Genomic DNA, 16599 nt, shown 5'->3' with positions numbered 1-16599 from the left:
GAAATGAGGACTGAGAGGCTATAGGAGCGGTTGAAACACATTCTTATTTATCATAAAATTTTGCCTAAGTCTAACTGGACCGCCATGGAAAGGAAGAGGAAATATTCATTTTTGCTCTGTCCTATTACATGACCTCTTGGTATAAAGACACAGAACTCAACTGAATAGAGCTACTGTTTGTTTATTAATTCAACAAACACACATTTAACTACCACTTATTAAACAGACTTTTGTGTGCTAGTCTAAGAACCTACCTGCTATTTATAACATTACTTATTCTATGGGAAGAGAAAGACCCCAGGGATGCAAAGAAATACTGGATTATAACTTCTGTATAAGTTAGGGCTGTCTCTATTGCTTCAAGTACTAAGAATAGAAGAGAGTAGTTTCTGAACTTACTGGAAAACCCACTGGTGGCCTGAAGATTACATCTTTGAAAGCACCAAGCCCTTGTCAGCAAAACTATAAATAATATTATGCTGTTTTGGGTATGTGAATGTAATACTATTAACACATCAGAAATGGATCACAAATAGCACATACCGCACATTTTATATCCCCCCCCAATAGTGACTACTTGTCTCCATTAAGCCTTCAGGTTTATTTTACCACTCATTGTTAATCAGGACATATGTTTGTCAATTTGTTAACTGGAGTTATTTTTGCCCTGTAAAAGAAAAAAGAAAAGAAGAGAAAAGAAGAGAAAAGAAAAGAGAAAAACAAAACAAAGACAAAAACAAAACAAAACTAAACAAAATTAAACACACCCTATTCTATAGCACTAAGTGGAAGAAGGTTATAATTGATCCCATTAACACTGTACTTAAATCAACTGAGCTAACCAACACCATTGGTGAAATATCACAGAAATGTACCCACAAATGGCTCATGTATATATATGAAATGTGTAACACTAACTGATATTATGACTCTGATTAGTTTTAGAAATCTGTAGTTCAAGTGAACATATCTTGCTTGTCAATTAAGAGGTACGGATGACTTCAGCATCATCTTTAGAGATGGTCTGGATGGCTAACTTTCATGATCTCTGACCTTCTTTATGGGCTCTTAAAGCATATTCAGTAATGCCCCCAGCCAGATACAGGGCTGACAGGCTCAGTCTGTGGGCGGACCATGCCATCCAGATCAATCTTCCTTTTAGATGCTTGCTTTGGACCATTTCCTTATTTATCATAGACAGTGGAGGGATTAAAGACAATGGGAAACATACCAATATGTTATTTCATTGTTATAGCTGTGATAAAGAATAGCAGGGGGGAAAAGTCTGTAAAACTGAATGGCTACATTTACATTTAAATATTTTCTGTAGTGTTTGGTATTCATTACTTGCGGATCCTCTGTTATCAGAGAAAAAATGTGGGAAAAGAATCAATGACAACATAAGCATGGCTGGAGCACTTCATGTGTTATCCTATATGCTATCTTTATATTCTTGAAAACAATTTTTAAATGTAAATCATGTTTTTGTAAGAATTGTGTATTAACATAAACATAACATATACACAAATACACACATGCACAATACCAATAGCTAAGAATGTATTCTTTAAAAAAAAAAAAGATTTTATTTATTTACTTGACAGAGAGAGAGATCACAAGTAGACAGAGAGACAGGCAGAGAGAGATGGGGAAGCAGGCTCTGAGCTGAGCAGAGAGCCTGATGCCGGGCTCGATCCCAGGACCCTGAGATCATGACCTGAGCGGAAGGAAGAGGCTTAACCCACTGAGCCACTAGGCGCCGCTAAGAATATATTCTTGAGAAATTTGTGATGTTATGTTTCACAACACTCAAACACACATTCTCACCTCTAGTCAGATAAGCTGGTAGATAAGCAGGTTTCCCCCTGGCTTTCCCTTGTTGTAGCCTTCAAAGGAGTTGAGATGCCTACTCTCTCCTACCTTTAATCCTACCTGCCACAGGAAACTTTCTGGAACAATCCATCCATCCCTTATTGACCTCTTCTTCCTCTGACCTCCTGGCAGAATCATTGATGTAGCATAGGAAGGAGTGCTGCTTTTTTGGCTTCTGATTTATTTTATAGCAATTCATTTTGTTTACCCAACTAGATTGCATGGGGGTTGAAACATCATTTCTATATCTACAAATGCATCAAGCAGAGTGCCTATATAGCACATGGAGATACTCAATAAAAACCTATTAACCTATTTCCCAACCATCTTAAGAGTAAAAATATTTGCAAATCCCAATTATAGTGAGTAGCTATTTTGCTGTCATTAAGGGTAAGACAAAATGTGAATTCCTGCAATACCATAGCACTTTCCTCCACACAGTTCTTAATCCTTTCCCACAGATTATCTCAGACTGATTAAATGTTGGAATAGAAGGCAAGGAAGGGCAGAATCTGTAAGTCCTAGGACTTCTATATTCCTCTTGGAAAGTGCACAAGGGAAGAAGTAGCACCTTTGGTGGCTCAGACATTAATGCCGGCCTCACCTGCAGGAGTTAACTAGCCTCTGTTAACTAGGAGTTAACAGCCTCTGTTAACTAGGCCCATCTATAAAGAACTCCCAATTAAACAGAAGCATGATTCTTCATATATTAAAAGAAAGAAATAAGTTACTAAAAAAAAAGGATCAAGGATTTATTTCAAAATCTAACTCCTTGAAGGCTCTGTACTTACTAATTATAATAAGGAACATCTATTGAGGATTTACTGTTGACCAAGAATCAAAGCACTTTAAATACCTAATCTAATTCAATTAATAGAAAAAACCTACAAAGTATTCATGACTATTACACTCCTTTAATGTAGCAAAACTGAGACACCTAGAAGTAAAGCAACTTGCCCAAGATCACACAGTTTAAAGTGAGCATTTCAACTTAAACCTAACCCTAGTCCTCATCTACATTATGTAATGTCAATGCACAATGACCATGTTCTGCTGGTAGTACAGGATTTACCTGGAGACTGTCACAATCATTAAAAATTTTCCTGGTATAGTACAGGCACTAACCTGAAATGTTGGCAACATATGATAAAGCTATGCACAATCAACTTTGAGGTGAAAGAACTTTTAGATTGACCCTCTATTTAAAATCAGCTGAACAGATCACCCTCTACCTCTAACTCTGCGTTCTGGTAATCAAGATTTTAATATACTACAAGAAAAAAAGAGTGAGGAAGGAGGCATTATTTGACCCTGTTTTGCAGACTGGGTAACAAAAGCAATCTCATCATCGGTTTGTTGTAAATAGGTGATGGATTAATAATAGAAATTGGGAATAACTGAAATTTCACCCCAATCTACGTGTGTAGAGTGCCTGAAAGGTGATCAGAGAGAAAACTGAGTACAGGACCTTTGGTTATCACAGGTAGAAAGTATTTTGAGCCACACAGCAAGGAGATTTGTTTGTTTAGATGACTGACATTGTGAGAAGCAGAGATGAATTTACGTTGGTGAGGAAAAATTCCACTGGTCACTATAAAGGCTGATAAAGCCAACATTCTTGTTTACATCACATTTTTTATTGTCCAAGGGTCCTCAGAAACCCACAGGGAACCAGGGTTCTCTGAGGCTCTTACCTGGTGGCGAGGGTCACATTGCTTATCATTTTCTGCTGTCCCCATATCATACAGTCATGCACTGTAGAATCAGAGAATTCTCTCACAGTGTTTTTCTTCACCATCACCGTTGTCCCTGCAAGAACATAGGAATCTTAATGAGTCGTCATATCTTTCTGGAAGGTATTTTTGAGCCATCTCTACTGACTAGGCTTTTGGCTAGGGAGAGGGTGAGATTCTTAGCCACAGACCAATTCTAAGAGGATGAATTATAGAAATCTCTTTCATTTCCTTCTGCAGAGTTAGGGGGTGGAAAATGATTGTGAGAACTTCAATACCATATGGATGCTTAAAAAAGCACCTACTGAGTTGCTGCTGTACCTTCTTAAGACATCACCCCCTCTTCTCACCCAAGTGTAGCATCCAGGGGGCCTTCCTGCCACAGGCAGGGTCTGCAGCCAAGTATGGACTCCAAGAAAGGATCACTATACAAGTCCCCTTCTCCCCTTCTGCAGATACTACTCACGCTGCATTCTATTCTCAGTGGATACTGCCTTTTACTTTATTCTTTCCCTCAAAGGATTCCTTTATTATTAATTTTAACTTTTGAAAAATTTTGATCTTACATGGGTTGGGCCTCAAAATATTTGTGAATTTCCAAACCTGGAAGTAACACAAAGGCAAATAATCTTCTCATCTGCAAAATGGGGATGAAGCTGGGGTTTCAAAGGGTGACTGTGAAGCCAAATGAAAGAATGTTTTAAATTTAATAATTAAATGAGCCATATGAAGCTGCTCTGAGATAGAAAAAAACTGACACATGAGCCCTTACTTCTTCTTGCACCCATATGTTGGTATTCAATCACGCCTTTCTTATTCCAGGACCCAGATTCAACCTGGGAACCTTTTCAACACACTGGATTAGGGCATCATTACTGGTTGAATAAGAATTGGCACTTAGTATTATGATAAGAAATTATCGTTCTGAAGGATGCTTGGAAGTTAAATGCTTCTCTTTCATTCTCCAAGGACCCTGCATTATCCTTCTGCCTGAACCAAATTCCTGGGTGATCAGAGATGCAGAACAGTCTGAGAAGAAGTTATCAAGGAGATGGACAAAGTCAAAGAGCAGCCATCACTCTTATTTTTCCTTGCCCACCCAAGTGGAGAAAAGAAACATGGCCCTTTCTTCCTGTGTCAATTTAAGAATTATCTGTGTACTAAGACTACTCTTTTTTCATGTGGAACAAACTTTAAATCCACATATCACCAGGTTTTAGACAATGGCTGGCAGAAAGAACCACACAGTATCTTAGTTTCCCTCTTCTTTTGATGTAATGTTTTCTGACCCATTCTAATCTATAGAAAATATCAACTGAGTGAAAACATACTTCTGGAAGAAAAGAGACCTCCTTTGGATATGTGATTTGTCAACTTAAATCAGCAGTAACTGCATCACACAGGTGTTCTAAGAGCCAGGTTTGGAATAAGACTGCTCCCTCCCTATAATCCTCAGGTGCCTTCACTTAGGTATGGGGGCTTGATGGGGGTTTTCGGATTGACTGGTGTTTCTTTATTTCCTGGTTACCTTTTGCCCTGGGGGAAATGGCTCAGGGACAGAACATCTGAAGAAAATTCTGAGTGAGGACTGACATGTCAACTGTCAGTCTTTAAAGCTAGCCGCTAAGTACATGTGATAGAAGCTGAGGTATGGAATGCAAAAGGCAACATGCCCAAACTGGCTTAGGAACAATGGAACTTTCGGGAAGTCTCTGCTTTTTCAAAGCCTAACTCGGCAGCCAACATTTGCCAGGTATTAAGAAATGGGTGGGAAAGGATAAGTGGGTGAGGCAAATGCTAGGTATCAACTGCTCAAATTTTTTGCTAAAGCTTTGAATCTTCCCTTGTGTCATTCTTAAGAAAATCTCTTCTGAAAACACATTAAAGATCTGTATAATCTTGAAAGCTTTCATAGTTATGGAAGTATATGCATGTGGGGGTCAGAAAGAGCAGCCTGCATGAGGGCTGGGGGCACCTCAGGCTGTGGGTGGACTGCCTGGAGGCAAAAGGTGAACCGGCCCCGTGACCTCTCTCGGTCTCTTCCAACTCTAATTCTAATCCTAATGACCTTTGCAAACTGTCTAAAAGTGTTCTCTCTAGCAGGTTGCAGACAGGGCAGTTAAGAATGTGCAACATCTATTGTTGCCTTTGCCCCCAGTTTCTAGGCTGCTTCAAACAACTGAGGAAAAAGCAAAGAATACCATCAAAATCAGAAGCCAAAGTACTCTCTCTCAAGGCAGTTAATAAGCAACTGAAGTTTCCCTGATTACATTCTAAAGCAGTTTGATCACTTTATTTAGTTATATTTTTATCTATCTACAGCTGACAGTGTGTAAATATTTTTTCATATTTTAGGCAAGAAAAGAACAGAATGGATTTTTGCCTTACACTCTAGCTACACTGTTAACATCTTGTCATGGCTTCCTATGACCTCCCTATAGATATTTCAAAGGTTTCTGGATAAAGCATTAGACATCAAAAAGGACATGACATCTAACACCTGTGAATGACTGAAAAGAATTAAGTCCCTATAAAAAGGCCAATATTTTGATTAAATTTCTCTCTTCTTCAAGAAATGATACCCTTGGAAGCTATAGGCAAGCATTTTCCTCTTTGGCATACGTGATAGGACTGCATATGAAGACATGCCTCATATATAATTTCCATATAGATAGTAGTAATTCTACCCCTTTCTATCTCCTTCAAGAAATCTTGTGACAACAACACTAAAAAGTGATATCATATATTCTGGATAAGAATATGAGATGACTCTAGGAGATGAAGAAGAAACAGAACAACAGATCAAGTCAGGGCCTTCATCTTACAAAAGGAAGGATAGCATTCATCTATCTGCTTTTTTAGTATTATTATTTATATATCCATTCATGATCAGAAGGTTTTTTTCAAGAAAATCTAGCCATGAAGGATGACATGGATTGGCATAAAAAAGAGGCTAGAACCAGGAAAACCAGCTCAGAAGCTATTATAATCACTGGGATGAGACATATAGAAGGCCATAGCTGAGGTGGAGATGGACACCAAAGACTGGAGAAAATGGAGCCCTGCCGTCACCTATAGGATTAGAATAACAACTGTCATGAATAGAAGAATACAAGATACTTGTGTATGGTCTTTGTAGTTATCAAGTTACTTTCCTTTATATTGAGATTCAGTGGACGTGTGGTCCTTGACCCTGCTTCAGAGAAGAAGAGTCATCTAAGAACCCCTTCTGTTCTCTCTCCTATCTAAAGCCACTGGTACAGGAGAAGAGCTCTGATGGGACTTCAGGGATGCTCAGGTAAGCCAAACCAGGGAGACCACCTGGTACATTCATTCAGACATTTCTATCTCAGCTGTCTGGGTTTGGAATTCTCCTCCCTGGGAAACTGTGGCTGGGGTGACTCCTATCTTAAAGAGATCAATTAGTCTTGGATATTAATGAAAAACGTGACCCAGGGATAAACCTTAAAGAGAATTGTGAAATGGGCTAAATTCAAATTCGGACCACAGATCCAAACCACTCCTATCGTCACCTCCTGCTCTTGACGCCTTTCATATCCTCTTTCCAATTTCTTTTTCAAAATTCCTCTCTCCTTTAGGTACGACTCCAGGGCAAAATTTAACATTTTAATGAGGACTCTAAAACAGTGCTCAGGGCGTGGAATTAGGGAAATCTGGACACAACTTTCCTCAGGGCCATTTTCTTATTGCTCATCTGTATGCCACCACCCCACCAGTGCATACAGATACTCCTGTAAGTTCCTCCTTGCCCTGGTTAAGGACCACTACTCTACAGCCTGAGGCATCTGAGATTCCAGTGGTGAAATAGCAGGCAGTGATCTGTATAGTTAGGGCTGGAGAAGTTCCTGCCCAATAATTTACCTAACTATAGTAAGTAGAAAAACAGAAAGACTACTCCTCCTGATTTGAAGTCTAGCCCTGCTAGTCTTCCTGGTCTGAACCCCAAAACATCAGGGAATGGGCTAAAATAAGTATAGTCCACTAAGACTTCTCTGCCAATTCTTATTTCATCTGCATTTCATTGATGAGAAAAAAAAAATAATGAGATTCTTTTGGAGCTTATGTTCCCACAGGTAATATGATAATTAACATACATATACTTACTATTTTCCAGGTACTGGTCTTAATGCTTTTTATATTAATATGCTCAATTTGTATACTCTTTATGTGCTAATATTCTCATTTAATCTTCTGAGATATGTGATATTATCATCAGCATTTTACAATAATCGGAAGCACAATAAGAGTTTGAATAATTTGCTTAAAGGCACACAGCTAAGAGGTGGCCAATGCAGAATCTATGTTCTTCACTACCACACTATGCTGCCTCTTGAAAATGTTTAGATTATAAATTTAAGTGGAGAACCTCTGATGTGGTTTCAGCTTAGAAAAATGCAAGTAATCAAAGGCAAGAGGGATTATAAATCACTGAACATCAGAACTGAAAAGGGCCATTGAGATGACAAAAACTGCCCAGTCTGGAAATAATGACAACACTGAGACCTGCAAAAGTAGCATATCTTCCCTTAACCACAGTAAATCAGTGGCACAGTTGTCGTTAGCATTCAAGTCTTCTGAACTCTCAATTAGCATAGCAGGAGCAAGAAATTGGTGGGAACTGAGCAAACTCAATTAACTCAAGAACGAAATGGTTATTAGAAAAGAGTAGACTGGGGATACTCTGCTCTGAAACATGAAATACTCAACCTGAAATTTCTACTAATCCAAAGTCAGAAAATTTTTCTATTTTGCTATTTATTACTAGGTTCTTAAGTCCTTTTTGAAAGCTAATTTGCTGGAAGAACTTCCAGATATTATTATGACTCTTAAATCTCTAAGGTTGAAGAACCCCCTTCTATAGTGATGTCCTTTTGGGCGCATTTTGATGAGAACTCTCTCCAGATTCAAATTCCTACATAAGCTTACTTCCCTAGCTGCCAGACCTGTGAGCATTTCATAGTACTCTGCTGCCATCATCTGGTAAACTGAAGTCAAGAACAGCTGACACCTCCCACTATTTCATCATCTGGGTACCAGATTATTTGATAAGAGTTCTCTAGGACACACGGGATAGGCATGCCAGGAGTGGTGACTAAGGATCAGTGCCAGGCAGGAAGAAGAAAAGATCCTATTATGAGAAGAATAAAATATTCTGAGAATTTTGATCACTACAGGGAAACTCAAACATTTGATTATAGGTTAAAAATCTTACTAATCTATTCCCTAGGTATTATTAAATGCATGTTACAGAGATGGGTAAAATTTAGCATATCTACAAATATGATGGCAGAGCCTTTCTATTTATGGAAAAATCTTTCCCTCTTTAGACTAGAGCAACTTCCTGCTTTAAAATATATATAGTAAGGGCACCTGGGTGGTTCCGTTGATTAAATGTCGGACTCTTGATTTTGTCTCAGGGGTCCTGAGATCAAGTTCCACCCAGAATGGAGCCTGCTTAAGATTCTCTCTCTCCCTTTACCTCTGCTCCTCTCCCCCCTGCTTGTTCACTCTCTCTTTCTTGCCCTCAAAAAATAAAATAAAATGTAAAATCACACTTAAAACCTTGCTAAAGGGGTGATTTTTAATTTTTATAAAACACTTTTGCTTTGAAAAATGGCTAACAAAAGTGCACACATATATGTGTGTATACTGAGCTTGCAAAAGTTTGACTTATATACTATATTTACAGAAATACATCCACTGTGTGAAACCATACTAAATTTTCATATATTATAAAGATACATGTAGTGAGATGATACTTTTAATGTATTATTTTTTCTTTCTTCACCCCCTTTTTAATGGATATTTATCCTATTTATTCATTCTCATCCCTTGCCTCAAAAAGAGTCATAGGTTATAGAACACAAAAGGAGTCAATGTTTGGCTTCTGAATCTAAAATAGGGTTTCAAAACCCATTTAATTCACAATCTTCAGACACCCATTTAATTCACAATCTTTAGACTTAAGCATTCAGTGGCAACCCTATGGACAATAGAGATATCAGGTTACCCTCATCCTAGCTCAAACTGAAGGCAGAGTTTCTACAGTGAGAAAATCAAACCAGGAAGACAAGAGGCTACCACCACTGCCCAGTGCCCCGCTCAAAAAGCAGATGTGTTGCTTCGAGAGAAGTCTCCAGCTCTGGAGCAGTGGCTCAGACATTCTGACCAGAAGGAGAGGCAGGCCATTAGAACAGCAAATGCTGAAGCTCTTCCCAAGGGAGCTTCTTTTATTTGGACAAGTATGGAAAATTTCAAGCTCAAAGGTGCTTTTGAAAACAATGGTGATTTTGGTGGCAAACAATTAGGTTGAGGTTGGTAGCTCCATGAGAGCAATAAGGTAAACCATAGGCCAGAGTTTACTACAGTGAGACAGGAAAAGAGAGAGCTAAGAAGTGCTCTCTTTGGGTCAGAAGGGACCTCAAAGACTGGCCTTAAAAATTAGTCCTGCAACGGGACCCACATTTAATTGAGTAATACCTTAGAACAATATAAGCCTGAGGGTATTGTCAAGAATAATAGAATCAACAGAAACCAGTAGTACACCCCAAGAGCTGGGTATGATACCAACAGAGACAGAAAGATGAAAAGAGAGATCAGGGAAGGAGACAGTACCAAGAGCCCTTATCAAAACCACCATCAACCCCTGCTGACCATGTGCCAAGTCAAGGTTACACTCTGATGAGAAATATCAGAGTCTTAATGCTGCCAGGGGAATAGACTTCAATGAAATAGTCAATCCCAATCACTAATTCATTAATCAAACAAGCAATGACAACAAACTCTGGTATCCAGAGTTGCTACATTATATTGTCTAAAAGTTTAGTTTTCGACAAGAACAGCAAAATTATGAGATATGTAAAGAAGCCGGAAAACATGAACCATACACAGGGGTAAAAAAAAAAAAAAAGAGGCAGACAACATAAATGGCCTGTGCAAGGAAGGGTCCAGATGTCCCACTTAGCAGACAAATTCTTCAGAGCAGCTACTACAAATATGCTATAAGAATTTAAAAAAACACGATTCAATAAATAAAGGCATGTTGACAATGTCTTTTCAAAGAGACAATAATAAACAGATGGAAATTATAAAAAAAGGAACCCAAAGGAAATTCTATACTTGAAAAGTTTACTAATTGAAGAGGGGTTAATGGACTGAAGAGTGTCCCCCCAATTCATGTCTACTTGGAATCTCAGAATGTGACTGCTCTGGGCTGAACTGTGTCCTTCCCAAATTCATATGCTGAAGCCCTAACTCCCAGTGTGATTGTATGTGGAGATAGAGACTTCATAGAAGTAATTTAGGCCAAATGAGGACCCTGATTGGATAGGAATAGTATTCTTATAAGAAGAGGAAGAGAGACCAGAACTTGATGTCTGCCATTTGAGGACACTGGGGGAAGGTGGTTATCTATAAGCCAGGAACAGACCTCTCTCCAGAAACTGAGTTGGCTGGTACCTTGATCTTGGGACTTCTGGCCTCCAGAACCATGAGAAAATAAATTCCTCCTGATTAAGCCATCCCAGTCCCTGGTTGTTTTGTTTTGTTTTGTTTTGTTTTCCTGCCTACTACAATGACCTTAAAGAAATGACATCCCTACCGACATAATTAGTTAGGAATCTCAAGATGAAATCATCCTGGATTTTGGATGAGTTCTAAGTCCAAAACTGGTGTCCTTAAAAAGAAGAAGAGACACAGGAAAGAGGGCCATGTGAAGACAGAGGCAGGCTACAGTGATGCCAACACAGGCAATGGCCACCAGCAGCCTCTAGAGCTAGAAAAGACAACAAAGGATTCTCCCATGAGCCTTCAGAAGGAGTGTGGCCCTGCTGATACCCTGACTTCAGACTTCGGTCTCAGAACTAGAACAGAATAATTTTCTGTTGTTTGAAGCTACCCAGTTTAATCAAGGGACTTCTGATTGGCACAGTATACACCATCCCCCAAAGGTGTCCATGTCCTAATCCCCAGAACCTGTGAGTATTTCATGTTATATATGGTGAGGGGGATTCAAGGTTGCAAATGGAAAGATGCTAATCAGCTCACCTTGAAAGATTTTCCCAGATTAACCAGGTGGCTCAATTGAATCACAGGAGTTCTTTCAATGTGGAACACAGAGGCAGAAGATCCAGAGTCAGAGAAGGTAACGTGATGATGGAAATAGAGTCTGAACAATAAGATGTGAGAAAGACCTGCAGACATTGCTGGCTTTAAAGACAGACTGGGGCCATAGGCCAAGGAGTATAGGCAGCCTCTACAACCTGAGTAAGCAAGGCCATGGATTCTTGCTTAGAACTTCCATAAGGACCCTTGCTAGGTAGACCCATTCAGACTTCTGAATGATGAAATTATGTTAATTTATCACTAAGCCACTAAACATGTGTTAATTTGTTACAATAGCAATTGGAAACTAATGCAGGGCCTAGCAATAGATTTGAGCGCCAGAAGAAAAAAAAATCAGCAAATATAGGACAGACTGGGAGGGACTACAATCCAAAAGAGCAAGAGCAGAAGACAGAGAGACAGACAGACAGAGAGACAGAAAGAGAGAGAAGGGAGAAAAATAAACAATTCCAGAAATATGTGGATCCCCAGTAAATGAACCATATATATGTAAAGATAGGACAGATTAGGAAGAAAAGAGATAAAGGAGGGAGAAAACATACTCAATAAACAATGAATTAAATCTTCCCAAATTTGATGGAAAATATTAAACTACATATATGGGCATACCTTAGAGGTATTGTGGATTTGATTCCAGACCACTTTACTAAAACAAATATCAAGGTAAAGCAAGTCAATTAATTTTATGGTTTCCTTGTTCACATATGCCTATGCTATACTATGGTCTCAGTGTACAATAGCATTATGTCTAAAAAAAGGTACATAATTTAAAAATACTTTATTGCTAAATAATGCTACCTATCCTCTGAACTTATAGTGAATCACAATGTTTTTGCTGGTGAAAAGGCTTGCCTTGGTACTGATGGCTGCTGACTGATCAGAGTGGTGGTTGCTGAAGGTGGGGTGGGGGTGTCTATGGCAATTTCTTAAAATAAAACAATGAAGTTTCCTGCATCAACTGACTCTTCTATTGTGTCTCAGGGAATAAGGAGGCCTAAGGAGAAGAAGTGGAGTAGTTGGTCAGTGGAGTAGTCAGAACACATACCATATATCAATTAAGTTATATGTGTTAGAGGGGCATGGTCCATGGCTCTCAAAACAATTGCCATAGTAACACCAAAGATCACTGATCACAGATGATTAAAACAAATATAATAATACTAAATAATACTAGTAATACTAAAGTTTGAAATATTGTAAGATTAACAAAATGTGACACAGAAACATGAAGTGAAAAAATGGTATTGGGAAAATAATGCCAACAGTCTTGCTTGATGCAGGGTTGTTATAAAACTTTAATTTGTAAAAAATGCAATAACTGTGAAGTGCAATAAAGTGAAGAACAATAAAATGAGGTATGCCTATATTACTTCCCTATGAGTGTTGTAACAAATTATCACAAAATGTTGGCTTAAAACAATATTCCTTTATTCTCTTACAGTTCTGGAGTTCAGAAGATGGAATTAATTTTCCATCTTTCCATCAAATTAATTCCATGTTATTAATTTTCCATGAGCTAAAATCAGGGCATTAAGTTTCTGTCAGGCATTCTAGGAGATAATCCATCTCCTTGAATTTTCCACCTAGGAGAGGCTCCCTGTATTCCTTGCCCTGTGGCTCTTTCCTCCATCTTCAAAAACAATGGCATAACCTTTTCTCTCTCTGAATTAGCTGCCATCTGCTTTCACCACAAGCTCTTTTTTCTTGTTCAGGTAGTTGAATCTCCTCCTTCTGCCTCCCTTTCATAAGGACCTTTATGATTATATTTAGACTCCACATGGATAATCCAGGATAATCTGCCCATCTCAAGATCCTTAATTCAATCACATCTGCAAAGTTCCTTTTGTCATATGAAAATAACATTCACAGGGCTCCAGGGGTTAGAGTATGGCTGTCTTTGGGGGCCATTACTTACTCTATTACATTACACATCCAAAGATATCAGTGAATGCCAAACAGGATAAGCACAAAGATATCCAGACACAGACATATCATAGGAGAAATGCTGAAAGTCAAAGACAAGAAGAAAATCTTAAAAGCAGCAAAAGACAGGAAAAACTTGACTTACAAGTGAAACCCAGTGAGATTAACAGATGACTTTTTATCAGAATGAATGGAGGCTAGAAGGCAGTGGGATGATATACTCAAGGTGTTGGAATAAACTGTCAACCAAAAATTCTATATTCAGTAAAACTATCTTTCAAAAATGAAATTGAGCCACACACACAAAAATGATAAAGACTTAAGAAAGTTTGTTTCTCCATAAAAACAAAGAATAAACTGACAAAAATGGTCAGAATGAATTTTTTCAGAATTCTGAAAACTAATCGGCAGTGATCCAAGAACAATAGTCCAGAAAAATGAATATATCTTCATTAAAACAGCAATGTTTGTAATGTTTTAACTTACATTGGTCCCATCTCCAACTTCCTAGCTAATTAGTAACCTTGAAAAATAATGCTTCATATTCCTGGTGTCAGAGGGAGTAGAGCAAAACTACATTTCTTTCAAAGCCTTATTTCCAAAGGAGAGTCATTATTTGACTTGTGTGGTGGTTCCCTGGATGATACTACTTGAATGACTTGTCTTTTTTCAACCTTATTTAAACTTACCTAGTTCTAAAACCCTCTATCCAGTAAGCCATAGAAAATGTTTTAGTATCACAGCTGTGTGAGAAAATGGATAAAAGGGCAAACAATAGACTAAAAAAAGTTTAAAGGAAAAACTGAGGAATAAGTTGTCCATGGACACTTTAAAAAATCCTAGAACAGTCCTGAAAATGTAAACAACATACATGCCCAGGGATCCAGGAATATACACAGATGTGTGCGTGCTGAGAAGGTCCTAAGTTCTCACCTCTAACTGACTTGATGTTCTGTTCAAGCAGGAAGTGAAGGCTAAAGCAGAGTTGACAACTGCCTAGCTGAATATTGGAGGCATGTCTCAACAAAAACACTAAATCCTTTGAAAAATACTGGGAGATTTATTGGTTGCATGCATTTAACAAAATCTCTCTCCAGTTAATAGATGGCCACTAAACAAACACAGAGAATTCAGTGGCTACAAATGACAAAGAAGAAGACATTATATAGTCCATAAAAGTCACTAAAATAATGACAACTACAACAAGCAGTAACAACAACAACAACAACAACAAAAAACACTAGGGAATAAGGTGGGTGAAAATTGATTTCCATAATTACCACATTTATATTTGGAATGTCTAATTTTCAATAAAAAGTTATGAGACATGGAAAGAAATGGAAAGCATTATCCATACACAGGATGAAAAGCTATCAGTAGATACTGTCCCTGAGAAAGCCAGACATTTCATTTAGTAGTCTAAGACTTTAAATCTATTAAAAGTTATTTTAAGTATGTTCAGAGAACTAAGGGAAATTATAGCTAAAAACTGAAAAAAAATGAGAATGATGTCTCACAAAACAGAGAATACTAATAAAGAGTTACAGTTATTAGGGGAACCTGGGTGGCTCAGTTAGCTAAGCATCTGCCTTTGGCTCAGGTCACAATCTTGGGGTCCTGCGTTTCTTGCTCAGCTGGTGTCTGTTTCTCCCTCTCCCTATGCTGCACCTCCCAGCTTGTACTTTCTGTCTCTCTTGCTCTCTCTCTCAAATAAATAAATAAAACCTTTAAAAAATTAAAAAGAGCTAGAATTATTAAAAAATATAAATCCTGGAGTTGAAAAGCATAAGAACCAAAATAAAAAATTAGTTTAATTTGAGATCAAGTTTGAGCATCCTGAAAAAAGAATCAGCCAAGTCAAAGATAGGTCAAGGGAGATTATCCAGTCTGAGTTACAGGAGAAAAAATAAAGAAAGAAAAGTGAACTGAATGTGAGAAATCCTCTGGGATGCCATATAAATGTACCAACATCCACTCACTGGTAGTCACAGAAGGAGAAGAGAGACAAAGAGTAGAAAGAATATTTGTAGAAATATGTCCCAAAACTTGGACATTATTGGATGAAAAGCATTAATCTACACAACCAAGAAGGTTACAAATTCTAAATATCATAAATTCAAAAAGATCAACATCTAGATACTCCAAAAAAAACCTACTGAAACCCAAAGAAAAGGAGAGAATACTCAAAGCAGCAAGAAGTACAAAGGATCCTCTATAGGATTGAAAGCTGATTTCTTTTTTTCCTTTTTTAAAAAATAGTTTATTTATTTATTTGACAGAGAGAGAGAGCATGCACAAACAGGGGGAACAGCAGGCAGAGGAAGAGGGAGAAGCAGGCTCCCCACCAAGAAGGGAGCCCAATGTTGGGATCGGTCCCCAGGACCTGAGATCATGACCTGAGCTGAAGGCAGATGCTTAACCAACTGAGCCACCCAGGTTCTCCAAAAGCTGATTTCTTATGACAAACAATGGAGGCCAGGAAGCAGTAGGATGACATATTCAAAGTCCTGAATGAAAAATTGCCAAGAAACAATTCCATATTTGTTAAAACTATCCTTCAAAAATGAAAGATAAATTAAGATATTTTAGGACAAAAGAAAAACTAAGAGAGTTCATAGTTTATGAACATAAAAAGTCCTACATCAAATACAAATAGGAGTCCTTGAATTTGAAATAAAAGGACACCAGGCAGTAACTCATATCCACGTGAAGAAATAAAGAGCATTGGTAAAGGCATATTTACATAAATAAATATAAAAGAAAATATAGAGCTTTTTGTTTGTTTGTAAACTCTTTTCTTTCTATCTGATTTAAAAGATGAATTTATAAAGAAATAATTACAAATTTATGCTGATGGCCACACATATGTAAAGATTTAATTTGTGATGATAAGCTAAAGGGAGGAAATGGAACTCTATAAGAACAC

General features: G+C 37.9%; 1 protein-coding gene across 1 annotated transcript in view; it reads right to left on the bottom strand.

The window, feature by feature from the left end:
* The window catches only part of KCNU1 (potassium calcium-activated channel subfamily U member 1), a 144955-nt gene that overhangs the window by 66871 nt on the left and 61485 nt on the right, over positions 1-16599 (bottom strand). Inside the window, 1 exon segment of the mRNA XM_059384211.1 lies at positions 4852-4871. Within this exon segment, the coding sequence (XP_059240194.1) occupies positions 4852-4871 (20 nt within the window).

Source organism: Mustela nigripes, chromosome 18, assembly GCF_022355385.1.
Source record: "Mustela nigripes isolate SB6536 chromosome 18, MUSNIG.SB6536, whole genome shotgun sequence".
Lineage (NCBI taxonomy): Eukaryota > Metazoa > Chordata > Mammalia > Carnivora > Mustelidae > Mustela > Mustela nigripes.
This window is presented reverse-complemented; position numbering and strand designations above follow the sequence as displayed.